Genomic DNA, 22940 nt, shown 5'->3' with positions numbered 1-22940 from the left:
CAGCGCCGGGGGCACCATTGGCGTCAGGCATGTTGCCGGCACCGGGGCTTCAACTGGTACAGAGTACGAAGATGAACCCGACCCCCTCCTTGACACCACAGACCCTACAGGCTCCGCAAGCCCCTCTGGCACCATTGATGGCACTGGTAGCCCCGCCGACACAGGGTTCCACAGCACCAGCTTGAACAGTGCAAGGACCTCTCGGGACTGGTGCGGCTTTGCCTGCACCACAACTTATGGCACCTCCTCAGCAAGCTCACCGGGGAAAGCCCGAATCCATGGAATGGCACCGGCCTTGGCACGTGACACGATCATCTCCAGCATGGTCGGCGTCAAATTACACCTCAGAATCCAACGCTGAATCGATCCGATCAGTACCTCCTCTCATAGATCGTCAAGGTACCACTCCCAGCACTGGAAGTATCAGGCCCAGCAGACATGGCCTTGCCAAGTGCAGCCGCAGTGGCCTTTCTGGACCCCTTGGGCCTACCATCAGTTGTAGGGCTCTATACCACCCTCCCAAGGCTCGAGCATCCCACTGTCCAAGGGCACCCCACCGGCCACTCCTATGCCAGGTGCTTCCATATCGGAAGATAGAGAAAGCCCACAAAGACAACGGTTGCGCCCAGAGGCGGAGGGTGCAGGCCTCAATGTCCAGGACCAGCCAAAACCTAAACTGGCCGCTCAAGTGGCGGAGCCAGTCACTGATCAACCACTCCTGAGGGAATCATCATCCTTTTCCCCTGATAAGTCCTTAGCAGATCCTGCGCCTCCCATGTCATCGTTGGACACCAGGGCAGATCAGGAACTGCTCCGTTGTCTGGCAGCATATTTAGGAGTGCAGGCTGAGGTGATGGAAGAGGACACAGACCCCATACTGGACATTCTTTCAGCATATAGACTGGAGAACAAGTGCTAGTAATAATAATAGGGCTCAGATTTCCCTAGATGTGATAGCTGATGAATTCCTTCATCAAGTAGTTGCTGAACCAACAAGGGGGGATGCTATTTTAGATTTGGTTTTGGTGAGTAGCGAGGACCTCATAGATGAAATGGTTGTAGGAGATAACCTTGGCTCCAGTGATCATGAGCTAATTCAATTTAAATTAAATGGAAGGATAAACAAAAATAAATCTGAGACTAGGGTTTTTGATTTCAAAAGAGCTAACTTCAGTAAATTAAGGAAACTAGTTAGGGAAGTTGATTGGACTAAAGAAATTATGGATCTTAAAGTGGAGGAGGCCTGGAATTATTTTAAGTTAAAGTTGCAGAAGCTGTCAGAAGCCTGTATCCCCAGAAAAGGGAAAAAAATTTATAGGCAGGTGTGTTAGACCAAGCTGGATGAGCAAGCATCCCAGAGAGGTGATTAAGAAAAAGCAGAAAGCATATAAGGAGTGGAAAATGGGAGGGGTTAGTAAAGAAAGCTACCTTATTGAGGTTAGAGCATGTAGGGATAAAGTGAGAGAGGCTAAAAGTCAGGTAGAGTTGGACCTTGCAAATGGAATTAAAACCAATAGTAAAAGGTTTTATAGCCATATAAATAGGAAAAAAACAAAAAAAGAAGTAGGACTGCTAATTACTAAGGATGGAGTGGAGGTTAAGGATAATCTAGGAATGGCCCAATATTTGAACAAATACTTTGCTTCAGTCTTTAATGAGGCTAATGAAGAGCTTAGGGATAATGGTAAGTTAACAAATGGGACTAAAGATAAGGAGGTAGATATTACCATATCCGAGGTAAAAGCCAAACTTGAACAGCTTAATGGGAGTAAATCGGGGGGCCCGGATAATCTTCATCCAAGAATATTAAAGGAACTGGCACATGAACTTGCAAGTCCATTAGCAACATTTTTTAATAAATCTCTAAACTCAGGGGTTGTACCATTTGACTGGAGAATTGCTAATATAGTTCCGATTTTTAAGAAAGGGAAAAAAAGTGACCCGGGTAACTATAGGCCTGTTAGTTTGACATCTGTAGTATGTAAGATCCTGGAAAAAATTTTGAAGGAGAAAGTAGTTAGAGACATTGAGGCTAATGGCAATTGGGACAAATTACAACATGATTTTACAAAAGGTAGATCGTGCCAAACCAACCTGATCTCCTTTTTTGAGAAAGTAACAGATTTTTTAGATAAAGGAAATGCAGTGGATCTAATCTACCTCGACTTTAGTAAGGCATTTGATATAGTACCACGTGGGGAATTACTGGTTAAATTGGAAAAGATAGGGATTAATATGAAAGTTGAGAAGTGGATAAGCAACTGGTTAAAGGGGAGACTACAGAGGGTTATATTGAAAGGTGAACTGTCAGGTTGGAGGAAGGTTACTAGCAGAGTTCCTCAGGGATCAGTTTTGGGGCCAATTTTATTTAATCTTTTTATTGCTCATCTTGGCACCAAAAGTGGAAGTGTTCTAATAAAATTTGCGGATGACACAAAGTTGGGAGCTATTGCCAATTCAGAAAAGGATTGGGATATCATACAGGAAGATCTGGATGATCTTGTAAATTGGAGTGATAGCAATAGGATGAAATTTAATAGTGAGAAGTGTAAGGTTATGCATTTAGGGATTAATAAAAAGAATTTTAGTTATAAGCTGGGGACACATCAGTTGGAAGTAACGGAGGAGGCGAAGGACCTCGGAGTCCTGGTTGATTATAGAATGACTATGAGCCGCCATTGTGACATGGCCGTGAAAAAGGCTAATACGATCTTGGGATGTATTAGGCGAGGTATTTCCAGTAGGGATAAGGAGGTGTTAATGCCATTATACAAGGCATTGGTGAGACCCCATTTGGAATACTGTGTGCAGTTCTGGTCTCCCATGTATAAGAAGGATGAATTCAAACTGGAACAGGTACAAAGAAGGGCCACTAGGATGATCTGAGGAATGGAAAACCTGTCTTATGAAAGGAGACTCAAGGAGCTTGGCTTGTTTACTTTAACCAAAAGAAGGCTGAGGGGGGACATGGTTGCACTTTTTAATATATTAGAGGGATAAATACCAGGGAGGGAGAGGAATTATTTAAGTTTAATACCAATGTGGACACAAGAACAAATGGATATAAGCTGGCTAGTAGGAAGTTTAGACTTGAGATTAGACGAAGGTTTCTAACCATTAGAGGAGCGAGGTTCTGGAACAGCCTTCCAAGGGAAGTAGTGGGGGCAAAAGATGTATCTGGTTTCAAGATTAAACTAGATGGGTTTATGAAGGGGATGGTTTGATGAGATAACATGAGCTTGGTAGCTAATTGACCATTATCAGTGGGAAATAGGTCAATGGAGGGATGATAGGAGTGACTATAGAGAACTTTCTGGGTGTCTGGCTGATGAGTCTTGCCCACATGCTCAGGGTTTAGCTGACTGCCATATTTGGGGTTGGGAAGGAATTTTCCTCCAGGGTAGATTGGCAGAGGCCCTGGAGGTTTTTCGCCTTCCTCTGTAGTATGGGGTACAGATCACAGCTGGAGGATTCTCTGCATCTTGGGGTCTTCAAAGTATTTGAAGGCTTCAATATCTGAGATATAGGTGAGAGGATTATTCTAGGAGGGGTGGGTGAGATTTTGTGGCCTGCACTGTGCAGGGGGTCAGACTAGATGATCATAATGGTCCCTTCTGACCTTAAAGTCTATGAGTCTATGAGATGCACCGGCGAAGCTGGCACTGCCTCTGAATAAAACGGTAGCTAAAATCATCACCAAATTATGGCAGATTCCAGCATCTATTCCACCAATCTAGAAAGGAATGGAGAGATGCTACAGGCAGTCCCCGGGTTACGTACAAGATAGGGACTGTAGGTTTGTTCTTAAGTTGAATCTGTATGTAAATCGGAACTGGCGTCCAGATTCAGACACTGCTGAAACTGACCGCCAGTTCTGACTTAAATACAGAATCAACTTAAGAACCCCAGGGGTCCCCAAGTCAGCTGCTGCTGAAACTGATCAGCAGCTGATTCCAGGAAGCCCGGGGCAGAGCAATTCTGCCTGGGGCTTCCTGTAGTCAGCGCTGGTCAGTTTCAGCAGAAGCTGACTTGGGGACGCCTGGGGCAGAGCAGCTGGGGTGCTGCTGGGTTGCTCCAGTAGCGCCGCTCCTGGGTGCTACTGGACCAACCTAGCAGCACCCCATCTGCTCTGCCCCAGGCGTCCTGATTCAGCCACTGCTGAAACTGACCAGCAGCGGCTGAATCAGGACCTGGGGCAGAGCAGCTGGGGTGCTGCCGGGTTGGTCCAGTAGTGCCCAGAGCGGGCGCTACAGGACCAATCGGCAGTGCCCCAGCTGCTCTGCCCCAGAGTCCAAAACAAAAGTCTGGTCTGCTGGGGGGAGGCGAGGGAGCACACTAGCTGCGCCCCCCCCCCTCCCCAGCAGACCAGGGACACGGGGAGCAGAGCCTCTGAGGCTTTGCTCTGGCAAAGCCTCAGAGGGAGGGACCCCGCCGCGGCTGCGGCTTCAGTCCGGGAGCCTGTGGTCTGCTGGGGACCATCCCCAGCAGACCACAGGCTCCCGGACTGAAGCCGCAGCCGCGGGGGGGTCCCGCGCCTCTGAGGCTTTGCCAGAGCAAAGCCTCAGAGGCGCGGGGAACCGCCGCTGCTGCCGCTTCAATCTGGGTGCCTGTGGTCTGCTGGGGACCGTCCCCAGCAGACCACAGGCTCCCGGACTGAAGCCGCAGCCGCGGGGGGGTCCCGTGCCTCTGAGGCTTTGCCAGAGCAAAGCCTCAGAGGCGCGGGGAACCGCCGCTGCTGCCGCTTCAATCTGGGTGCCTGTGGTCTGCTGGGGACCGTCCCCAGCAGACCACAGGCTCCCGGACTGAAGCCGCAGCCGCGGGGGGGTCCCGCGTCTCTGAGGCTTTGCCAGAACAAAGCCTCAGAGGTGCAGGGAACCGCCGCTGCTGCCGCTTCAATCTGGGTGCCTGTGGTCTGCTGGGGACCGTCCCCAGCAGACCACAGGCTCCCGGACTGAAGCCGCAGCCGCGGGGGGGGGGGGGTCCCGCGCCTCTGAGGCTTTGCTCTGGCAAAGCCTCAGAAGCGCGGGAACCCGTCCGGTGCCCCAGGTCTGCTGGAGACGGTCTCCAGCAGACCAGAGGCACCGGAGCAGCTTACGAAGGGGGCTTTCTCGCCCCGACTTCCGGGGCGAGAAAGCCCCGTTCGTAAGTGCGGATCCGACGTAAGTCGGATCCGCGTAAGTCGGGGACTGCCTGTACTTTGTCCTGCAGTCCAGGCATAAGCACCTGTACTCGCACTCCACACCGGGCTGCCTGGTTGTGCATGTGACAGTCCAAAAGGAGAGGCAGGGGCCTACCCCCAAGAGCAGAGAGCCCAAAGGTTGCACCTAATGGGTAGAAGAGTGATGAAGTGCAGGGGTGCCTGGCTGCAGGTGTCTGGTATACCACCAGAGGTACAGAGTACCATTCAGGACTTGCCCTTTGAAGGCAAGGATCTGTTCTCTCAACAGACAGATTCAAGTTTGTATAGCCTGAAAGATTCTAGGGCCACTCTTAGATCCTTAGGAATACACACACCGGCCACACCAAGGAGGTCATTTAACACGAGATAAGATCAGGTGAGACACAAACCGCGTAACATAGGAAACAATAATAACTAACGGGGGTGCCGCAAATGGCAGAAATAGGAGATGAAGACTGCTTTCCGACACGGAAAGAAATGCAGGGCCACCCCCTCCACAACAGCCCAAGTCCTTGTTTTGAGGGTGCGCACGAGGGCTTCATACCAGTCCCAGAACTCGAGCCCCCTTTTGGGGGCAGGCTATCCTATTTTTATCCTGCATGGGCCCGCATTATGTCTGACAGGTGGGTTCTAGGCCTAGTATCAATGGGATACTTTATCCCTTTCCACTGTTTGCACCCTTTGCACCCCCCTTCCCTGTCCCTCTTCAGGGACCCCTCTCACAAGCTTCTGTTAATACAAAAGGTGTTTTCACTTCTCAAGAAAGGAGCAATAGAAAGGGTCCCACAAGAGTTCAGGGGCAAAGGGTTCTACTCCCGTTACTTCCTTATCCCCAAGGTAAAGGGAGGCCTCAGACCTATTTTGGACTTGCGGGACCTCAACACCTTTATAAAAAAGACAAAGTTCAAGATGGTCACTCTCACATCCATTATCCCGTCCCTGGAACTGGGGGACTGGTACGCTGCCCTCGATTTAAAGGATGCCTATTTTCACGTTGAGATTAGGCCTGCTCACCGGAGATTCTTCAGGTTTATGGTGGGACAAGAGCACTTTCAGTTTCAAGTCCTCCTTTTTGGGCTATCGATGGCACCCAGAGTGTTCACCAAGTGTATAGGAGTGGTGGCCGCCTTCCTCAGGAGGCACAGAATACAGGTTTTCCCTTACCTAGACGACTGGCTCATCAGGGGCCGGTCAAAGGATCAAGTGAGGGAACATATAACTTTTATAAGAACATTATTCAGAGAACTAGGCCTTGTGGTAAACGAGGAGAAATTCATGTTGATTCCCATTCTATCAATAGAATTTGTGGTAGCCGACATAAACTCAGCTACAGGCAGGGCGCCTCTACCCAAAGGCAGATTTATGGCAATGGGCAGCATTATAAACGGCCTCAACCAAGCCTGAGCACCCTGGGACTCCATCCTCACAGTCCCAAGGAACATTATCCAATCCCTGTAGTGGTGGATGCAGGAGGAAGTGATGTGTACAGGAGTCCCCTTCATGACAGAAGGGCCGATGGTGAGACTGGTCACCAATGCCCCGGACACGGGTTGGGGAGAGCACATGGCAGAACATCGAACTCAAGGTATGTGGTCCCCTCTGGAACGCGAAATCCACATAAATGTCAGGGAACTGAGGGCTGTCAGGCTAGCCTGCCAGGTGTTTGTATCCCACCTGACCAATAAGACGGTCTTGTGTTAACAGACAACATGGTGGCGGTGTTTTATATCAACAAACAGGGTGGAGCTCGTTCCTCTCCCCTCTGCCAAGAAGCCCTACTCCTCTGGGAGTTTTGTGTACTCCACAGTATTCATCTGGAAGCAGCTTACCTGCTGGGAGCCAAGAATGTCCTGGCGGATACCCTCAGCTGCTCCTTTGCACGAGTGGTCCTTCAAAGGGGAAGTGTTGGAAATAATATTCCAGAGGTGTGGTCGTCCCCAGGTAGACCTATTTGCCATTCACTTGAACAGGTATCCATTCCTGGGACAGGGGTCCAGATCCAGGAGGGATGCCCTGGTAAACGATTGGCCCATGGGACTCCTCTACACGTTTTCCCCATTTCCCTTGATTCACAAGGTACTCATCAAGACGAGATGGCAGAAAGCCTCAGTCATAGTGATAGCACCCATTCTCCTGGACATGCTCCAGGACTGCCCCCTAATCCTGCCACTGAACCCAGATGTGATTACCCAGGACTGGGGGAAGGCTCCCTTTGCCACCCAAACATCCAGTCCCTCCACCTGACCGCGTGGTATATCCATGGTTAACAGAGGCAGAGCAGGCATGCTTGGACACAGTAAGAGCAGCTCTGCTATTAGAGCCGCCTACTCGGCTAAATGGAAATGTTTTACTAAATGGTCCCGGGAAAGGGGGATGGAGCCCCTTAGAGCTCCTATCCCGATGGTGCTTGACTGTCTTTTGCAGTTGCGTCAGTCAGGGCTTTCCATTTGCACCCTGAGGGTTCATCTGGCAGCTATAACGGCCTTCCATCCTGGAGAGGGGGGAAGGTCGGTGTTTGCGAATCACATGGTTAAGAGGTTTCTTAAAGGAGTGGACAGGCTATTTCCACACATTCAAGCCCCAGTACCCCAGTGGAACTGTAACCTGGTGCTTACTAGAGTCATGTCCCCGCCATTTGCACCGTTAGGCACGTGCTCTCTCAGACATCTCTCTTTCAAAGTGGCTTTTATTGTGGCCATTACGTCAGCAAGAAGAGTTTCTGAACTCAGGGCTCTGACGGTAGACACGCCATACATGGTATTCTCCACAGAGTAAGGCTGCGTCCTCACCCGGCCTTCCTCCCTAAGGTGGTGTCTGCGTTCCATATGTGGCAGGATATCTTCCTACCGGTATTCTTTCCAAAGCCTCATGTGTCCCCTAGAGAGCAGGCCCTGCATACACTACATGCGAAGACAGCGCTTGCTTTTTACGTCGATAAGACAAGGCCATTTCGGAGGTAATCTCAACTCTTCGTTTCTCTAGCAGAGAGAATGAGAGGGCTGCCTGTGTCAGCACAGAGGTTATCTTCCTGGATTTCCTCATGCATTAGGGAATGCTATGAGTTGGCAGGAAAGGAGCCACGCCATATTACGGCCCATTCCATGAGAGCACGGGCATCTTCAGCTGCGTTCCTCGTGCAGGTCCCTATAATGGACATATGCAGAGTTGCCCTGTGGTTATCAGTTCATACATTCGCAGAACACTCTGCAGTCACTCAGCAGGCTAGAGGGGATGCGGCTCTGGGAGCTGTGGTATTGCACTTGATTTTATAATAGCAAGTGACGTTCTTCGACACTCCCCTCTCCAGATGCTGGGCTAGTCACCTAATTCAAATGCACATGAGCAATCACTCGAAGAAGAAAAGATGGTTACTTGCCTGTAACTGTTGTTCTTCGAGATGTGTTGCTTATGTCCATTCGACACCCACTCTACTTCCCCTTCGTCAGAGTATCCGGCAAGAAAGAACTGAGGGAGGGGAGGGCCAGCAGGTGTACTTATGCACCATTATGTTGGTGCCACTCTACGGGGCTACCTGCTGGCCCAATAGATACTGCGGGGGAAGGGGGGGAAGGATCTGGAAGTCGTGCACATGGTGTGCACGTACCTAATTCGAATGGACATGAGCAACACATCTTGAAGAACAGCAGTTACAGGTAAGTAACCGTCTTATTTATCAAGATTGCTTTGCATTCTAATTCTGCCTTCCAAAATGTTTGTGACCACCTTGGTGCTATCTGCAGATTTTATAAACATACTCCTCTTTCCATTATCCAAGTCATGAATGAAAATACTGAATAGTACTGCAGTTTCTTACTAGATATATTCTTTCAGTTTGAGAGCGAACTTTTGATCACTACTCTGGGTGTACTGTCTTTTCAGCAGTTGAGTACTCACCTTACAGTAATTTTATCCAGAGATTGTCCTCTGGGACTCTTATCAACAGCCTTACTAAAATCAAGGTATATCATATGTTCTGCTTTCTCCTATCCGGTGGACAGTACTGTCAATGAAGAATATTAGGTTGGTATGGCATTTTTTTTTAATTAATCCATGCTGATTATTCCTTGCAATCCTGCTATTATATAGGGTTATGTCTACACTGCACTAATCCGAACTAGCTGTACACCTCGTTCCACGAGGCATACAGCTAGTTCGGATAGGAAGCCTAATCCGAACTAGCTAGTCCATGCCGTGTGTAGCTGCGCAGCATGGGGTCCAACCTAGCCGGCATTTAAAAATGGCGCTGGCCGGCTTTATGCAAATGAAGCCCGGGAAATTCAAATCCCGGGCTTCATTTGCAACTCTGTATGACTACATTACCCCCCCTAGTTGGAACTAGGGGGGTAGTGTAGACATACCCCCAGTGAATAACAGGAAAAGAGATGTCTCCCAGGCCACACATAGAACCCTGGTGGGCCCACCACTGTCCTACCTTATCCCAGTGAAAGTGAGTGAGGGTGGGAGAGAGTGAATGAGGGAGTGGGGACAGAGTGAGTGGGGTGGGACCTTGGAGAAGAGATGGAGCAGAGGGCAGAGTGATTTGATTTGGTATGTGTGATTAGATAGTTGTCAATCCTATGACAGTGTAACTAGAGCATGGAGATTAAATGTCAGTCTTTGTTTTATGATTTGATGTATTTAAATTTTTATAATCAAACATCTTTCTTACCATTTGTATCCTTTTCTGCATCTTCTGCTGCAGCTATCTCTACAGTCTTTTTTTTTTACACTGTCCGTCTCCTTTCCTGCAGTTTTTCTTTCTCTTTTCTTTTCCCTGTTGCCTTAGATTTTCTCCCCTCTCATTTTTCCCTTGTGCTCACTCAATGTTGTCTGTAGAGAATCTATGAGATCCTAATAAGCCTGGAGTTTAGTTTTGTTCTCTGACATCTATGGTATATACCACTTTGCATTATTATTTCAAATAATTATACTGGGAGATTTTTAAATTGCTGACTTTGTATTTTTAACATAATTGTGAATGCCCTGTTATTCGAAGGGAGTGTGATAACAATAACAGCTTCTGATAGAAACAGGTTTTATTTTTTTGGCTGTTTTTGCTGTTTTCTCCAGATGTTAACATTACATTAAAGTTCTGAGCATAGACACGTAATAGCTGTGCTGTTTGTTGTAAAGCTTACTTTTGTGTGAAATATCTGATTTGTCATATGAGAGACTGTGGGAATTTCTTAAGGCTCTAAATGTTCATGAATAATCCTCTTTAATCAAACACGCCCTCAGAACCGTTTATAAAACATGCACATGGAGAAAAGACATGAAGTAATGCCACAAAGTAATTTGTAATTTTTATCTTGCCTTTGTCCTTTTGCATAGCTGGTCAAAACAATTTGGAACAATTTGTGTTAAGGATCTTAAGAAGTGTGTAATTTGTTAATTGCATAATCGACATGCACAAGTAATTGATAAGGGTTAGCAGTGAAAGCAGTCAGTCCCAGCTCACACCAGGTCCCAGCACCAACCTCAGTATCCAAGGTTACCTGAACCTGCGATATAAAATACCCAATGATGCAGGAAATTCACAGACCTGGAAATACCTAGTAGGTATAGCCAATTACTTGACTTTATTTGTGGTTTGATATTAAAAATATTTAAGATACCAAATAGCCAACTGTAGTCAATTTATTAGTCAAAAACAAAGCAGTACAACATGAAAAAGAGAAGTACGTTCCATTCTTTTGGCAAAGCAGTCTCTCAGAGCTCACCTTAGGTAGAAGGTCTGCTCCACAGGATGCACTGAAATATTTATACTGTAGTTGTTTCCAAGCTAAAAGAACTCTATACAGTCAGTCCCCGGGTTACGTACAAGATAGGGACTGTAGGTTTGTTCTTAAGTTGAATCTGTATGTAAGTCGGAACTGGCGTCCAGATTCAGCCGCTGCTGAAACTGACCGCCAGTTCTGACTTACATACAGAATCAACTTAAGAACCCCAAGCGTCCCCAAGTCAGCTGCTGCTGAAACTGATCAGCAGCTGATTCCAGGAAGCCTGGGGCAGAGCAACTCTGCCTCAGGCTTCCTGTAGTCAGCGCTGGTCAGTTTCAGCAGAAGCTGACTTGGGGACGCCTGGGGCAGAGCAGCTGGGGTGCTGCTGGGTTGCTCCAGTAGCGCCGCTCCTCGGCGCTACTGGACCAACCTAGCAGCACCCCATCTGCTCTGCCCCAGGCGTCCTGATTCAGCCGCTGCTGAAACTGACCAGCAGCGGCTGAATCAGGACCAGAGCAGCTGGGGTGCTGCTGGGTTGCACCAGTAGCGTCCAGAGCGGCGCTGCGGGACCAACCGGCAGCACCCCAGCTGCTCTGCCACAGGCGTCCGGAGAAAAGCCTAGTCCGCTGCGGGGGGGGGGGGGGGGGCGTACTAGCTGCGCCCCCCCCCACCCCAGCAGACCAGGAAGACTCGGGCGGCGGACCGAGATGCACCGCGGTCCCGCCGCCTGGGTCCTCCGCGGCTTTGCTTCCCGTCTCCCTGGTCTGCTGGAGACCAGCAGACCAGGGAGATGGGGAGCGCCTCTGAGGACGCCGGCAGCGGAGCAGCCCAGGCATGCCTGGGGTGCCCCGCTGCCCGAGCCCCCCCCCTCGGCTTTGCAAAGCCTCGGGGAAGCCGGCAGCGGAGCAGTCCAGGCGCGCCTGGGGTGCCTCGCTGCCCGAGCCCCCCCCCCCCCCCCCGCGGCTTTGCAAAGCGCGGGGAAGCCGGCGGCGGGGCAGTCCAGGCGCGCCTGGGGTGCCTCGCTGCCCGAGCCCCCCCCCCCCCCCCGCGGCTTTGCAAAGCGCTGGGAAGCCGGCGGGGCAGTCCAGGCGCGCCTGGGGTGCCTCGCTGCCCGAGCCCCCCCGCAGCTTTGCAAAGCGCGGGGAAGCCGGCGGCGGGGCAGTCCAGGCGCTCCTGGGGTGCCTCGCTGCCCGAGCCCCTCCGCGGCTTTGCTCTGCGTCTTCCTGGTCTGCAGACCAGGGAGACGCAGAGCAAAGCCCCAGAGTACACGGGCGGCAGGACCGCGAGGTCCCGCAGTCCGTGTACTCTGGGGCAGCCCCGTTCGTAACTGCGGATCCGACATAAGTCGGATCCGCGTAAGTCGGGGACTGCCTGTATATCATTCAAGATTCAGTTCACCATTCGGCACCTGTTTCTTATCTTGTTTTTCTGTATTGTCCAATATCTTCCTTATCTTTGTTTTGGATACCACATTCCAGGTAGCAGTGAAATGTGGAGGCACCTCCCCTCACTATTATTCATATATCTCGTTGCTGATATGCATCTGACTGTGCCAGGAACTGAATTCAACTATTGCAAAATGTTAGGGGTACATATATCCTAGCTTGAATGAATAGGAAGGAGTAAACAGTATTCTGGGGAAAACATAATGTGATTTCACAGTTGTGCATCTTAGCATAACTACTCAGCATTCATATCTGGTATAGGTACGCTGTTAATATTATGTGCAAATACATATTAATATATTATACCATACCCCTAACAAATACATACATTGGTTAACAGTACCCTTTCCCTAATATTACTTGGGTTAAGTTTTGTGTGTACCAGGCTGCACTTAACGGTCACTTTTTAATTTTTAAATTACCAAATGTGTTTTTTGTCTCATTCCTCCTCTATATTTTTTAATAGAAGAAAATAATCACTGAAGTCAGCCCAACTGGTAATTGTCGATGTGGTAAAAGCCAAGGGCTAATTGGAAGTCTTGCATAGAGTAAAGGGGAAAGATTATAATAATATTTGATACTTACTTTGCTTTGTTATGTGTAGTACTAGCCTTTTTTGGTGATCTGAAAGAAAAACTCAGGAGAGGGAATTTCTCCTGGCCTTTTTTTTGAAGGATGAATCCAGAACCCAGAAAACAACCTGCGTAACAGGACAGTATGCTGTGAAGCTCCTTACCAGCTGCAAAAGAGAATTCCCCTCCAAAGTTCTGGAGTAGGAGCAGAGTTTCTAGGGCTCTGGTGCAGTGGGGAGGAATAGCCAATGGATGCCATGTAATGTCAGATTCTCCAAACCACTTCCACTCTCCCACACAACTTACCCAGCTGCATATTGAAGTGCTGTGTGAGTCCCTGTGTAGCTGATCTGGTCTGACATATAGTGGGTATATACACACAGTGTTGAGCTTCCATCATCCTGCTTCTTTTTGGAGCAGAACTACACCTGTTTGATGGGTAATGACCTCTGAAGCTTGGGTAATGACCTCTGCAGCAGAATATAGGGGTGATGGGCATCACATATATTAAATTCTAATTAATTCTTTATTTTAGAAATGCATGCTTTTATATGATTTGGAATTAGTAATGGGGTTGTTAAAGTTAACTGAGAACTCACAAGAGTCTCATGTTTATAATATTTTAACACAGTTTTTTTTTCTTTTTCATCTGCATTCTAAAGGCTAAATGTTGAACAGTCATTTCCATATCTCATTCTACCTTCATTATAGGAACAATAATAATCATGATTTTTTTTTTTTTTGCTGTTGTTAATATCAGGTCCCTGGAGATTTGAGTCAGACATCTGAAGACCAGAGTTTGTCGGATTTTGAAATGTAAGTTTGCAGTAAATGCTGATGTGAAATTTTGTCTCTATACTAGGTATGTGGGAGTGGAGAAAAATAATCAAATCTAATATATTGCTTTCCTTAAATTTTTTTCCAATAAGTGAATCACCAGTTGGGATATTCTGTTTTGGAAATAATGCAGCTGTCTTTCAGAATCTTTGTCCTGTTTGTTTGTTTATTTATTTATTTATTAAAATCTTGGGACAGAAAAAAATCAGTTTTATGCTGCATCTGAACATCCTTTGGTAGCTTGACTCAGTTTTCAGTTGGATTTTATAGTCTGCTAATAGTTCAGCAGCAGTTGTGACCACCTAAATCGTAGTGGGAATTCCTGGAAGGGTTAATCACATAATAGAAAATTATTTCTTTCTTTTGCTTTTATTTTGCAGTGCTCTCTTGTAATTATTTATTCGCTGCTGGAGAAGATGAACATTGGTGTACCATTTTTTTTAATGCAAAGTTTGTAAAAAAATCTGGAACATATATAATTATACTAAAAATTCCACATTTTGTCCTGAATTATTTTTGTGTGTGATTTTCTGGGGGTTTAATCTTTGTAAGCCTAAAATCCATATATCTAGCTGATCCTTTTTCAGAGGAGAAGACTGAAGTGCTGTGAAGCTCCTTACTAGCTGCAAAAGAGATCTTATGTATCTTAAAGAATTTAGAACTAAAATGATAGTGTTTAGAAGGCCCTATTTTTCTCATGATTGAAATTCTATTGTTTTCTGAAAATACAAAACCGTTTAAAATACGTTTTGGCTCCACATATTGTTTTTGAAGTAATACTGATCTGAGAAAAGACTTGCAAGTAATCATACTCTTAAGAATAAAAATCTCCATGCTGGGTGAGACCAATGGTCCATCTAGTCCAGTATCCTCTCTTCCAGCAGTGGCCCATGACTAAGGCTGGGAGTTTTTCATAGAGGTCACAGAAGTCTCAGATTCTATGACTTTCTGGGACCTCCATGATATCTGCAGGTGCATGTGTAGCTGGGCCAAGAAGTCCCTTGGTGAGCCATACTGGCCGCTGCTGGGCAGCGTCAGGCCACTGTGACCCTTCCTCTCAGTAGTGGTAGGAGTTTGTTTGTGGAAGGGTGCTTAGGGTTGGGGGTTAGGGCATGGAAGGGGAGAGGGTTCTAAACAGTGTTTGCTTTGGGGACTCCCTAAAAGTGGTGATATGTGCCTCCTTTAAGTCTCAGGTGGAGACATGGTCAGATTGCTCCAAGCACTGCTCCCGAAGCTCCAATTGGCTGTTGTTTTCAGCCATTGGGAACTACAGAGCTGGCACTCGATGCAGGGGCATGGAATAGTCTCAGGCTATGTCTACACTGGCGCAATCTTGCAAATGAGGCTAAGCATGGAATATCATCGAGCCTCATTTGCATATCTAATGAGCCGCCATTTTTGCGAAAGAGGCTCTTGCGCGAGAAGGAGCGTATACACTGTCCCTTCTTGCGCAACAAAAACCCTCTTGCACAATGTCATTATTCCTGAAAATAATCAGCGTAATGGCATTGCGCAAGAGGGGTTTTCTTGCGCAAGAAGGGGCAGTGTAGACAGCTCCTTCTGGCGCAAGAGCCTCTTCCACAAAATGGTGGCTCATTAGATATGCAAATGAGGCTCAACGATATTCCATGCTTAGCCTCATTTGCATACTTCTGGCGCAAGATCGCGCCAGTGTAGATATAGCCCCAGGTTGTGTGTAGACTGGCCGTTTTTTCCGGAAAATCAGCCGCTTTTCCGGAAAAACTTGCCAGCTGTCTACACTGGCCGTTTGAATTTCCGCAAAAGCATTGACTTCCTACTGTAAGAAATCAGTTCTTTTTGTGGAAATACTGTGCTGCTCCCGATCAGGCAAAAGTCCTTTTGCGCAAAAGGGCCAGTGTAGACAGCTCAGATTTTTTAAAAGCATTTGCGGAAAATCATGCCAGTCTAGACGTAGCCCCAGTGTTTATCTTTCATCATATAGAAGTTGTTCCATATTGAAACCATTTTTGTTGGTCTTCTCTGTACTTTTTCTAATTCTAATATATCTTGTTTTAGATGGATCAGAACTGCTCACAGTATTCAACATGTGAGCCCACTAAATATTTATGTAGAGACATTTGATAGTTCCTATTTTATTTTCTATCCCTTTCCTAATGGTAGCTTACATACTGTTACTTTTAGGTATAATAAGCACAAAATATTCAGGCAAAATTATGAGTTTCCAAGTATTCACAAAGTTTTGGTTAAGTTGCTCACTTTGGACATTTTGCAAGCATTGGAGGCAGACACTTTGTGGCTTTATTTTAATATTTAAAGATAATCCCTATTTTAAACTTCTCTCTTCCTTTACACAGATCAAATCGTGCCCTTATAAATGTTTGGATTCCTTCAGTCTTTCTCCGTGGAAAAGCTGCTAATGCATTCCATGTTTACCAGGTAAGTAATGTGTCTTTAAGTAATTATATTTGCAAGGGGATTCCTTAAGTGAAACGATTGAATGACGAACTTCAAAAATATTCTCTGTATTTTAATATGAATCATAAACTAAGGGGTCAGACTTTGAACACTTGTCTACATTGGTTATACCTGTACTTTTGTGAGTAGCTCACTGAAGCTACTTAAGCAGAGTTACACTTGTATGTACTTACAGGTTAGGATCTTAATAACTCAGTAAAATAGTGGTGTAGTGACTGTAGACAGACAATTCAGTGTTCAACAACAACTCTTTCTCTTACAAATACACAAACATGTTGACTTAACTATTGGAAGGATCAGTAACCAGAAAACCAGGGCCATCTCTCATCTTTGTAAATTGTGTCAGAGATTCTTAACTTTTATCTTTATAGGCACCAGGAGGGGACAGAAATGACTTCTGTTCAGCACTTACCACAAAAATGTTTTTGGCACAGTAAAAGTAAAAGTATTTAACTGTCCGTTTTGGTTATTAAATAAAACTCTCATGCAAAACTTCTACTATTTGATAATTCCAGTATGAGAGTGTTATCAGCAGAGTTAAGGTATTAGACTCAGGTAGAAAGGTATAGCAACTAAGCCTTTTTTGCATATGTTCAAATATTTGTTTTAATTCTGCAGTCAGAGTCTAACCACTTTCCCTCTTTAGTTTTAAATTTGTTTACTTTTATTGAGATTTCTAGTTAAAATGGATCAGGATTTCTCAGAAGAGTACAGAGAGAGCAGTTTGAACTAAAACGAAAAGACACCAAACCATATTACTGAATTAAAATGATATATCTTTGCTATTTCTATGTAAATTTAGTTCAAGTGATGTTCACAATTGTTGTGTCTTGTGGATTCTTCTGAGTTTTGTGGAACAGGTATTACTATTATGGTGATGTTTTGCATTGTGTAAACCTGTTCTTCATAGAAATGGAACTCTTGTCTCATTATTACTTCCCAATTCTTTCCAAGGTTCCAGTGTCTTAAGATGTTTTCTGGGTTTTCCTTCTTAAAGGAGCACATATATATTCTTAGGGAAAGATTTCCAAATATGCTCAAGTCCCATTGTCATAAGTAACTTAGGTACTTGTGTCTCATTGAAAGTCAATAGGACATAAACATCTAAGTGGCTGAACCATTTCTAAAGATGGGACTTAGGTTTCCAAGGTCATTTAAGCACTTAAGAAAATTTTATCCTGGGCTTTTAGTCTGTGAGCTTTCCAATATTGCATTCAAACATTAATTTCCTGTGAACAGTTAAACTTAGTTATCCTATGATATCTGCAGGTTTTATATGCACCCTGTACTTTTCTTATATCCAGTATCTGTAAAACCCACAGTGTTACACTTTTACTTTTTACTGCTTGTTTCAAAGAGAATATTAGAGATATTTTATTAAATGAGTATTTAGTAATTGAACCACCAGGAAGTTTTTTCAGGAGAGGCAGATATGGAACAGTAGGAAGAACTGTGCAACAGCAGATGTTTCTCAAAAAAACCCCTAAAACCTATTAACAGGAATGACTATTTTTGGTAGAGAAGACCCAGTGAAAGATATGATATTTCATGTTCATCTAGTAGAAGCAGTTAAACATTTGAATTCATACAGATTCTCTTCAAAGGATGAGATTCAAGCTGGATAGACAGCACTCAAAGAGGAATTCTGTCTCTGTACGCTATAGACTAAATGAGACAGACTCAGGAAAGTAAGTGGTAATATGTGAGATGAGTTTTGTAGTATTCCTGCCAACATAAAGTCCCTTGAATGTCCTTCCCATTGGACATCATTGAGCCTGAGTGCTATCCTTGCAGTCCAGATTGATGGTAAGCACGTGCCTACTGAGTACCAAATATTTTTAAAAACTTAAGTACATTTCCCATTCTTTCAGCTTTGGCAGTAGGATTACTGATGTTGAGAAATGACTTATAACAGTCAGCGCTGCTGTAAAGCATTATTTTTGAATCTCTCTAAAAATGTTTATGATCTCTTCCTGAAGACATTACCTTGAATGTTATTCTTTTCTCTGTCCCACTGCGTATAATTAATTTCAGCATTTGAGCAAGCTATAGTTTTTCTTATTTTATAGTTTCTTAAGAGAACCCCAGAAATTGTTCCATCTTCTTTCTTTGTGTCTGAGGACTGCTTCTGACAGCATTGGGTTTGTTGCCTATAGGGAATAGATTTCCATACAGCAGAACAAATCCCCCCCTCTCCCTTTTGTGAATCAGAAATCTTGTTATTCAGTAGGTAAATCTTGGAGAAGATAAAATAGCAATCACACATAAATAACTTTTAGAGGATTACAGTATTTGAATATATACGCATTCTCTATAGTGAAATATTCAGTAGAAATATTCTAATTAATAACTACTGTAACTGTTGAGATTATCTTTCCTTTTCTTTATGAATGGCAGGTGCATGTAGCCTGTGTTTTGCATTTTATTAGGCTTTTTCTCCTCATCTGGCTTAATAAGAAAATTACTGTGACATAGTGAGGTGTAGTCCAGACCAGTGGGAGGTTGTGTCTCCCCTATTGGGTAACCTATGATACGTAGCAATGCCTTATTACAGCTCTCAAACTAAACTGCTCACAAACTGCTTTCCAGCATGCAGGCTACTCCTAGGCGTGTTTGTATAACTGCAGCCTCCAAGTCTCATCCTGGCTCTTGCCTAACTTGGTTATACTGCAAGGTGACCCCAAAATATATATAATCCCAGATTTCTCCAGAAATGTATATGTTGTACTGTCAAGCTGTTATGCTTAAAAGAAGTACACGGGATCTTTTTTGGGGGATAAGGCAACATGCCTCATTTACTGATAATATAACAAAGTAGCATATGCATTTACATACACATACACACATCCTTCTGATGGAATAGTTACCAGTCTGTTGCTCGACCCAACTTATTGGCCAGATAGGTCAGGTGTGAAGGAGGGAGCCAGGTTCGTGTCAGTCCGGACTGATGCGCCTCTTGGTCTTGATCTTATCAGGACGGAAGCTGAAGAACCATACAAGACGGCCCATCTTTTATAGGATTTTTTTCTTCTATGCAAGTCTGTGCATTTTGCCTCATAAGGAATTAATCAGCCATTCAGCATCAAAATCAGTCTTCCTACAACATGTGCTTATCAGGAAGAAGTTGTTCTTACAGTCATTTGATATACAGGCAGTCCCTGGGTTACGTACAAGATAGGGACTGTAGGTTTGTTCTTAAGTTGAATTTGTATGTAAGTCGGAACTGGTACATATTGTAGGGGAAACTCTAGCCAAACATTTCTCCAGAGCTCAGTTTTATTCTCCCACACCTCACTTCCCTCAGTCCTTTATTCTCAAGCTGAGGTGTCTGCTGAGAAAAGCCGCTCCGCGTCTCCCTGTTCTGCAGGGCGGGGGGGGGGGGGGGCGCTAGCTTCGCGTCTCCCTGGTCTGCTGGGGGGAAGCAGCTAGTGCGGGGTTGCCTCAGCCCGTTTGTAAGTAGGGATCCGATGTAAGTCGGATCCATGTAACCCGGGGACTGCCTGTATTTGATATCCATATGCTGATGCCCCTTTGGGGGAAGAAGTTGTTCTCATAGTCATATATTGACGACCCCTCGGGGTTGTTGTCCTTCTTACAAAAGTTATGATTGATTCCCTATCAAGGGATGCTTGCCACTAGCTTCAGGGTTCATCAGTCTGCCTGGGTAGTCTGCATCTTCAGTGTCCTTTCACTTAGTTGATTATTATTTGGTGCTTCTTAGTCTCCGGCTCCTCCTCTGACCATTTGAGCATTCAGTGGCCTTCACACTTATCTCTCCTAAAACATTCTCTCTCTCATTCACATTTCAACATTAAACTTCTTTCTATCTACTACTAACATCACTATGTATTACAATATTCCATCCTTTCATTTTAACACACTAACATCAAACAAAGCTGGAGCTAAGTTAACAAAGCTGCCTGTCTGAGGCCTACATCTTGTATTTAAGTTTAATGCAAACTTTTGCTATAACATACATTTATTACAGCTAACTTCTTAGTTACAAAATTCCAATTCCAGTGCTACACAGCGCTTTCCTAGACAGTTCCAATATATTAGGTCTAACCAAAATATATGGGGTCATGAGCTTTTGTGGGTTAAACCCACTTACTTAAAGGGAGTTATCGAGACACTTCCATTTAAACACACTGGATTGGATAAAACAATCAGACAATTTTAAGTACAATGAGAGAGATTGAACGTAAGAGCAAGCATGGGCAACAGAATAAAAAATGATTCAAAGAAAAATCAAGATAAACCACTTTCTAATAGGGTTGTTAGATATTTGTTAATTTAATATTTGTGTAACCACACGAAATCCTTATAAGTTACATGATTATTTGATGGTCCATGGGGGTGGCAGCCAGTGCGCTCCTAGCTTCACTCCTGGGGAGCCCCTTTCCATTCTGATACAGAGGCAGCTGTCTGGGGTGGTTGGCAGGAGCCAATTCATGAGGCGAGCCAGTTAAAAAACATTCTCCCTACGCATATCGGTTCCTGCCTGCTGCCCTGCGCTGCTGCCTCTCATACAGAGGCAGCTTCGCAGGGCAACAGCAGCATCTGTCTGCAGTGGACCTGAGCTCCCCATAGACAGAGACTGCATTGTCATCCCAAGGAGCAGCCTCTGTCCGTAGCAATCCCAAGCCAATTGCAGACAGAGGCCGCTCTGCGTCAGCAGCCCCTGTCTGTGAGGGGCTCAAGCTCCGTACAGACAGAGGCTGTGCCATCATTCCACAAAACAACCCCTGTCAGAGCAGCGTAGGGGTGGGAGGTGCAGGAAGTTCTGCGGGATCCAGTGCTCATCGGGAGCCAGCTTAAAAGCTGGCTTCCCATGGACACCAATCCTGAACATAAACATAAAACTATGGACCTGGGATGGTACAAGTCATTACAGAGGTAGGTAGATATTTGTTGAGGTGTTTCTTTAAAATGAGGCAATTGAACAATAAGCAGATTATGGGCTTCTTTGCTGTTTTAACTTTTTTGTTGTTTTCTGTTATAAAAATCAAGTAAAATTTGTTGGACGCTGCTTGGGAGATGGAGGAAAATGTAGCTGCAAGCAGTCCTTGCCTTTGAAAGGATAAGATACTGTGATAGGTAAAGGAATGTGAGGAAACATATTTTTGGATATTATCCAAAGCTCCCAAGTCCAATAGCAAAGTCATGACATTGTAGGAAAATTATACTTACAAATAATGCTGCCAATTCTAGTGTTCAGAATTGCCAGAACATAATATACAGAACAGCTGTGATAAGAAATAAAAGAAAAATGGCACAAGAATATTTTTAGAGGAATTTAGAGGAGATTGAGTGTATTATCAAAACACTTTTAAAGTTAAACCTTAAACATTTAAGGTGCTTTTTTAAATTACCTATGCTATGCTCTGGAAAGGATAACATTCTTCATTAGTACTTTTGAAGTCTGAATCATTGTCGTCTCCCTGGCTAGATGAAAAGAAAGCGTATGTTTTTAATAAGTAACTGATAGTTTCTTTCTCAACACTTGGAATCTATTCATTTGGGTGCACAGAACTACATTTAGCAAAGTTCTGTTGTGGCTTGGAGAATTTTGACTTAATGGTGAATGGTAAAGTAGCTAATGCCAGCTGTGGATTTACTTAGCTGTTTGGATCATTTATTTGGCTTTTGAGTTACAGTAAATAAATACTGATTTGTGTTGGTTTCTTTCTGTCTATGTCTCTGTCTTCTCTCCAGCTCCTCCCCCCCCCATTCAGATTCTACATGTCAGCTGCTGCTCTTTTTCACCTGTACATCCTGTGATGCTGTATAATTGAATATAACTATGGCTGTAGTCAGTTGTAGTTAATACAACCTATTCACTCAAAAAAATTGCTATTAAAATTAATCATAAAGTGCACTGCTAAACAATGATAGAATTATATTTAAATTTCTTATAACTACTCTCAGTTGTTTTTCTATATTTTCAGATTGGAACAAAGATAAAAAAATAGTATTCTTCAATTTACCTCATACAAATACTGTGATGCAGCCTCTTTATGACAATGCATCTTACAAATGTAATTTTTTTTACATAACAGTACTCAAAACCTAAACAATGTTAAACTTAAGAGCAAACAAGTTCACTCAGTCCTACTTCTTGTTTAGCCAATCGCTAAGACAAACAAGTTTGTTTATTTACATGGGAGATAATACTGCCCACTACTTATTTACAAAGTCATCTGAAAGTGAGAACAGACATTCACATGGCACTGTTGTAACTACCATTGCAAGGTATTTACATGTCATATATGCTAAACATTTGTTTATATATGCTAAACATGCTGCTTCATGCTTCAACTAGTAGATTGGTGATTTTATCTTCATTTACAGTATTAATATTTATAATAAAATAATATAAAGTGAGTACTCTACCCTTTTATTCTGAGTTGCAATTGAAACCCATATATTTGAAAATGTAGAAAAAAAATCAAAATATTTATTATACCAACTTAAATCTGTTGTATTGTTATGTTTATAAGAAGCAGACAGGATTTTTTTACCTTTGTGTTAATAGCATTTAGTACTTCCAACTTTTAATTTAATTTTACTTCAAGCAGTTGAAAACATTTTGGGATCCTTTCTTTTAGACTACTTAGCCTTTTTTGGATAGCAAATAAATTCAGTAACTTAATATTTATATGCAACAGTTTTAGGGCATCTACACTTTTACTAGACATTTACTGCACATTAACTCACTGACCGTAATTTA

General features: G+C 44.4%; 1 protein-coding gene across 8 annotated transcripts in view; it reads left to right on the top strand.

Moving 5' to 3' along the window:
• The window catches only part of SNX29 (sorting nexin 29), a 463946-nt gene that overhangs the window by 233511 nt on the left and 207495 nt on the right, over positions 1-22940 (top strand). For all 8 annotated transcript variants that reach the window (XM_075899351.1, XM_014577718.3, XM_014577716.3 and 5 more), the window contains 2 exons: positions 13677-13732; positions 16090-16171. In XM_075899351.1, the coding sequence (XP_075755466.1) occupies positions 13677-13732; positions 16090-16171 (138 nt within the window). The remainder of the gene's footprint in view (positions 1-13676; positions 13733-16089; positions 16172-22940) is intronic.

This window comes from Pelodiscus sinensis, chromosome 16 (genome assembly GCF_049634645.1).
Source record: "Pelodiscus sinensis isolate JC-2024 chromosome 16, ASM4963464v1, whole genome shotgun sequence".
Classification (NCBI taxonomy): domain Eukaryota; kingdom Metazoa; phylum Chordata; order Testudines; family Trionychidae; genus Pelodiscus; species Pelodiscus sinensis.
The sequence above is the reverse complement of the archived record's forward strand: the minus strand, read 5'-3'. Positions and strand labels throughout refer to the sequence as shown.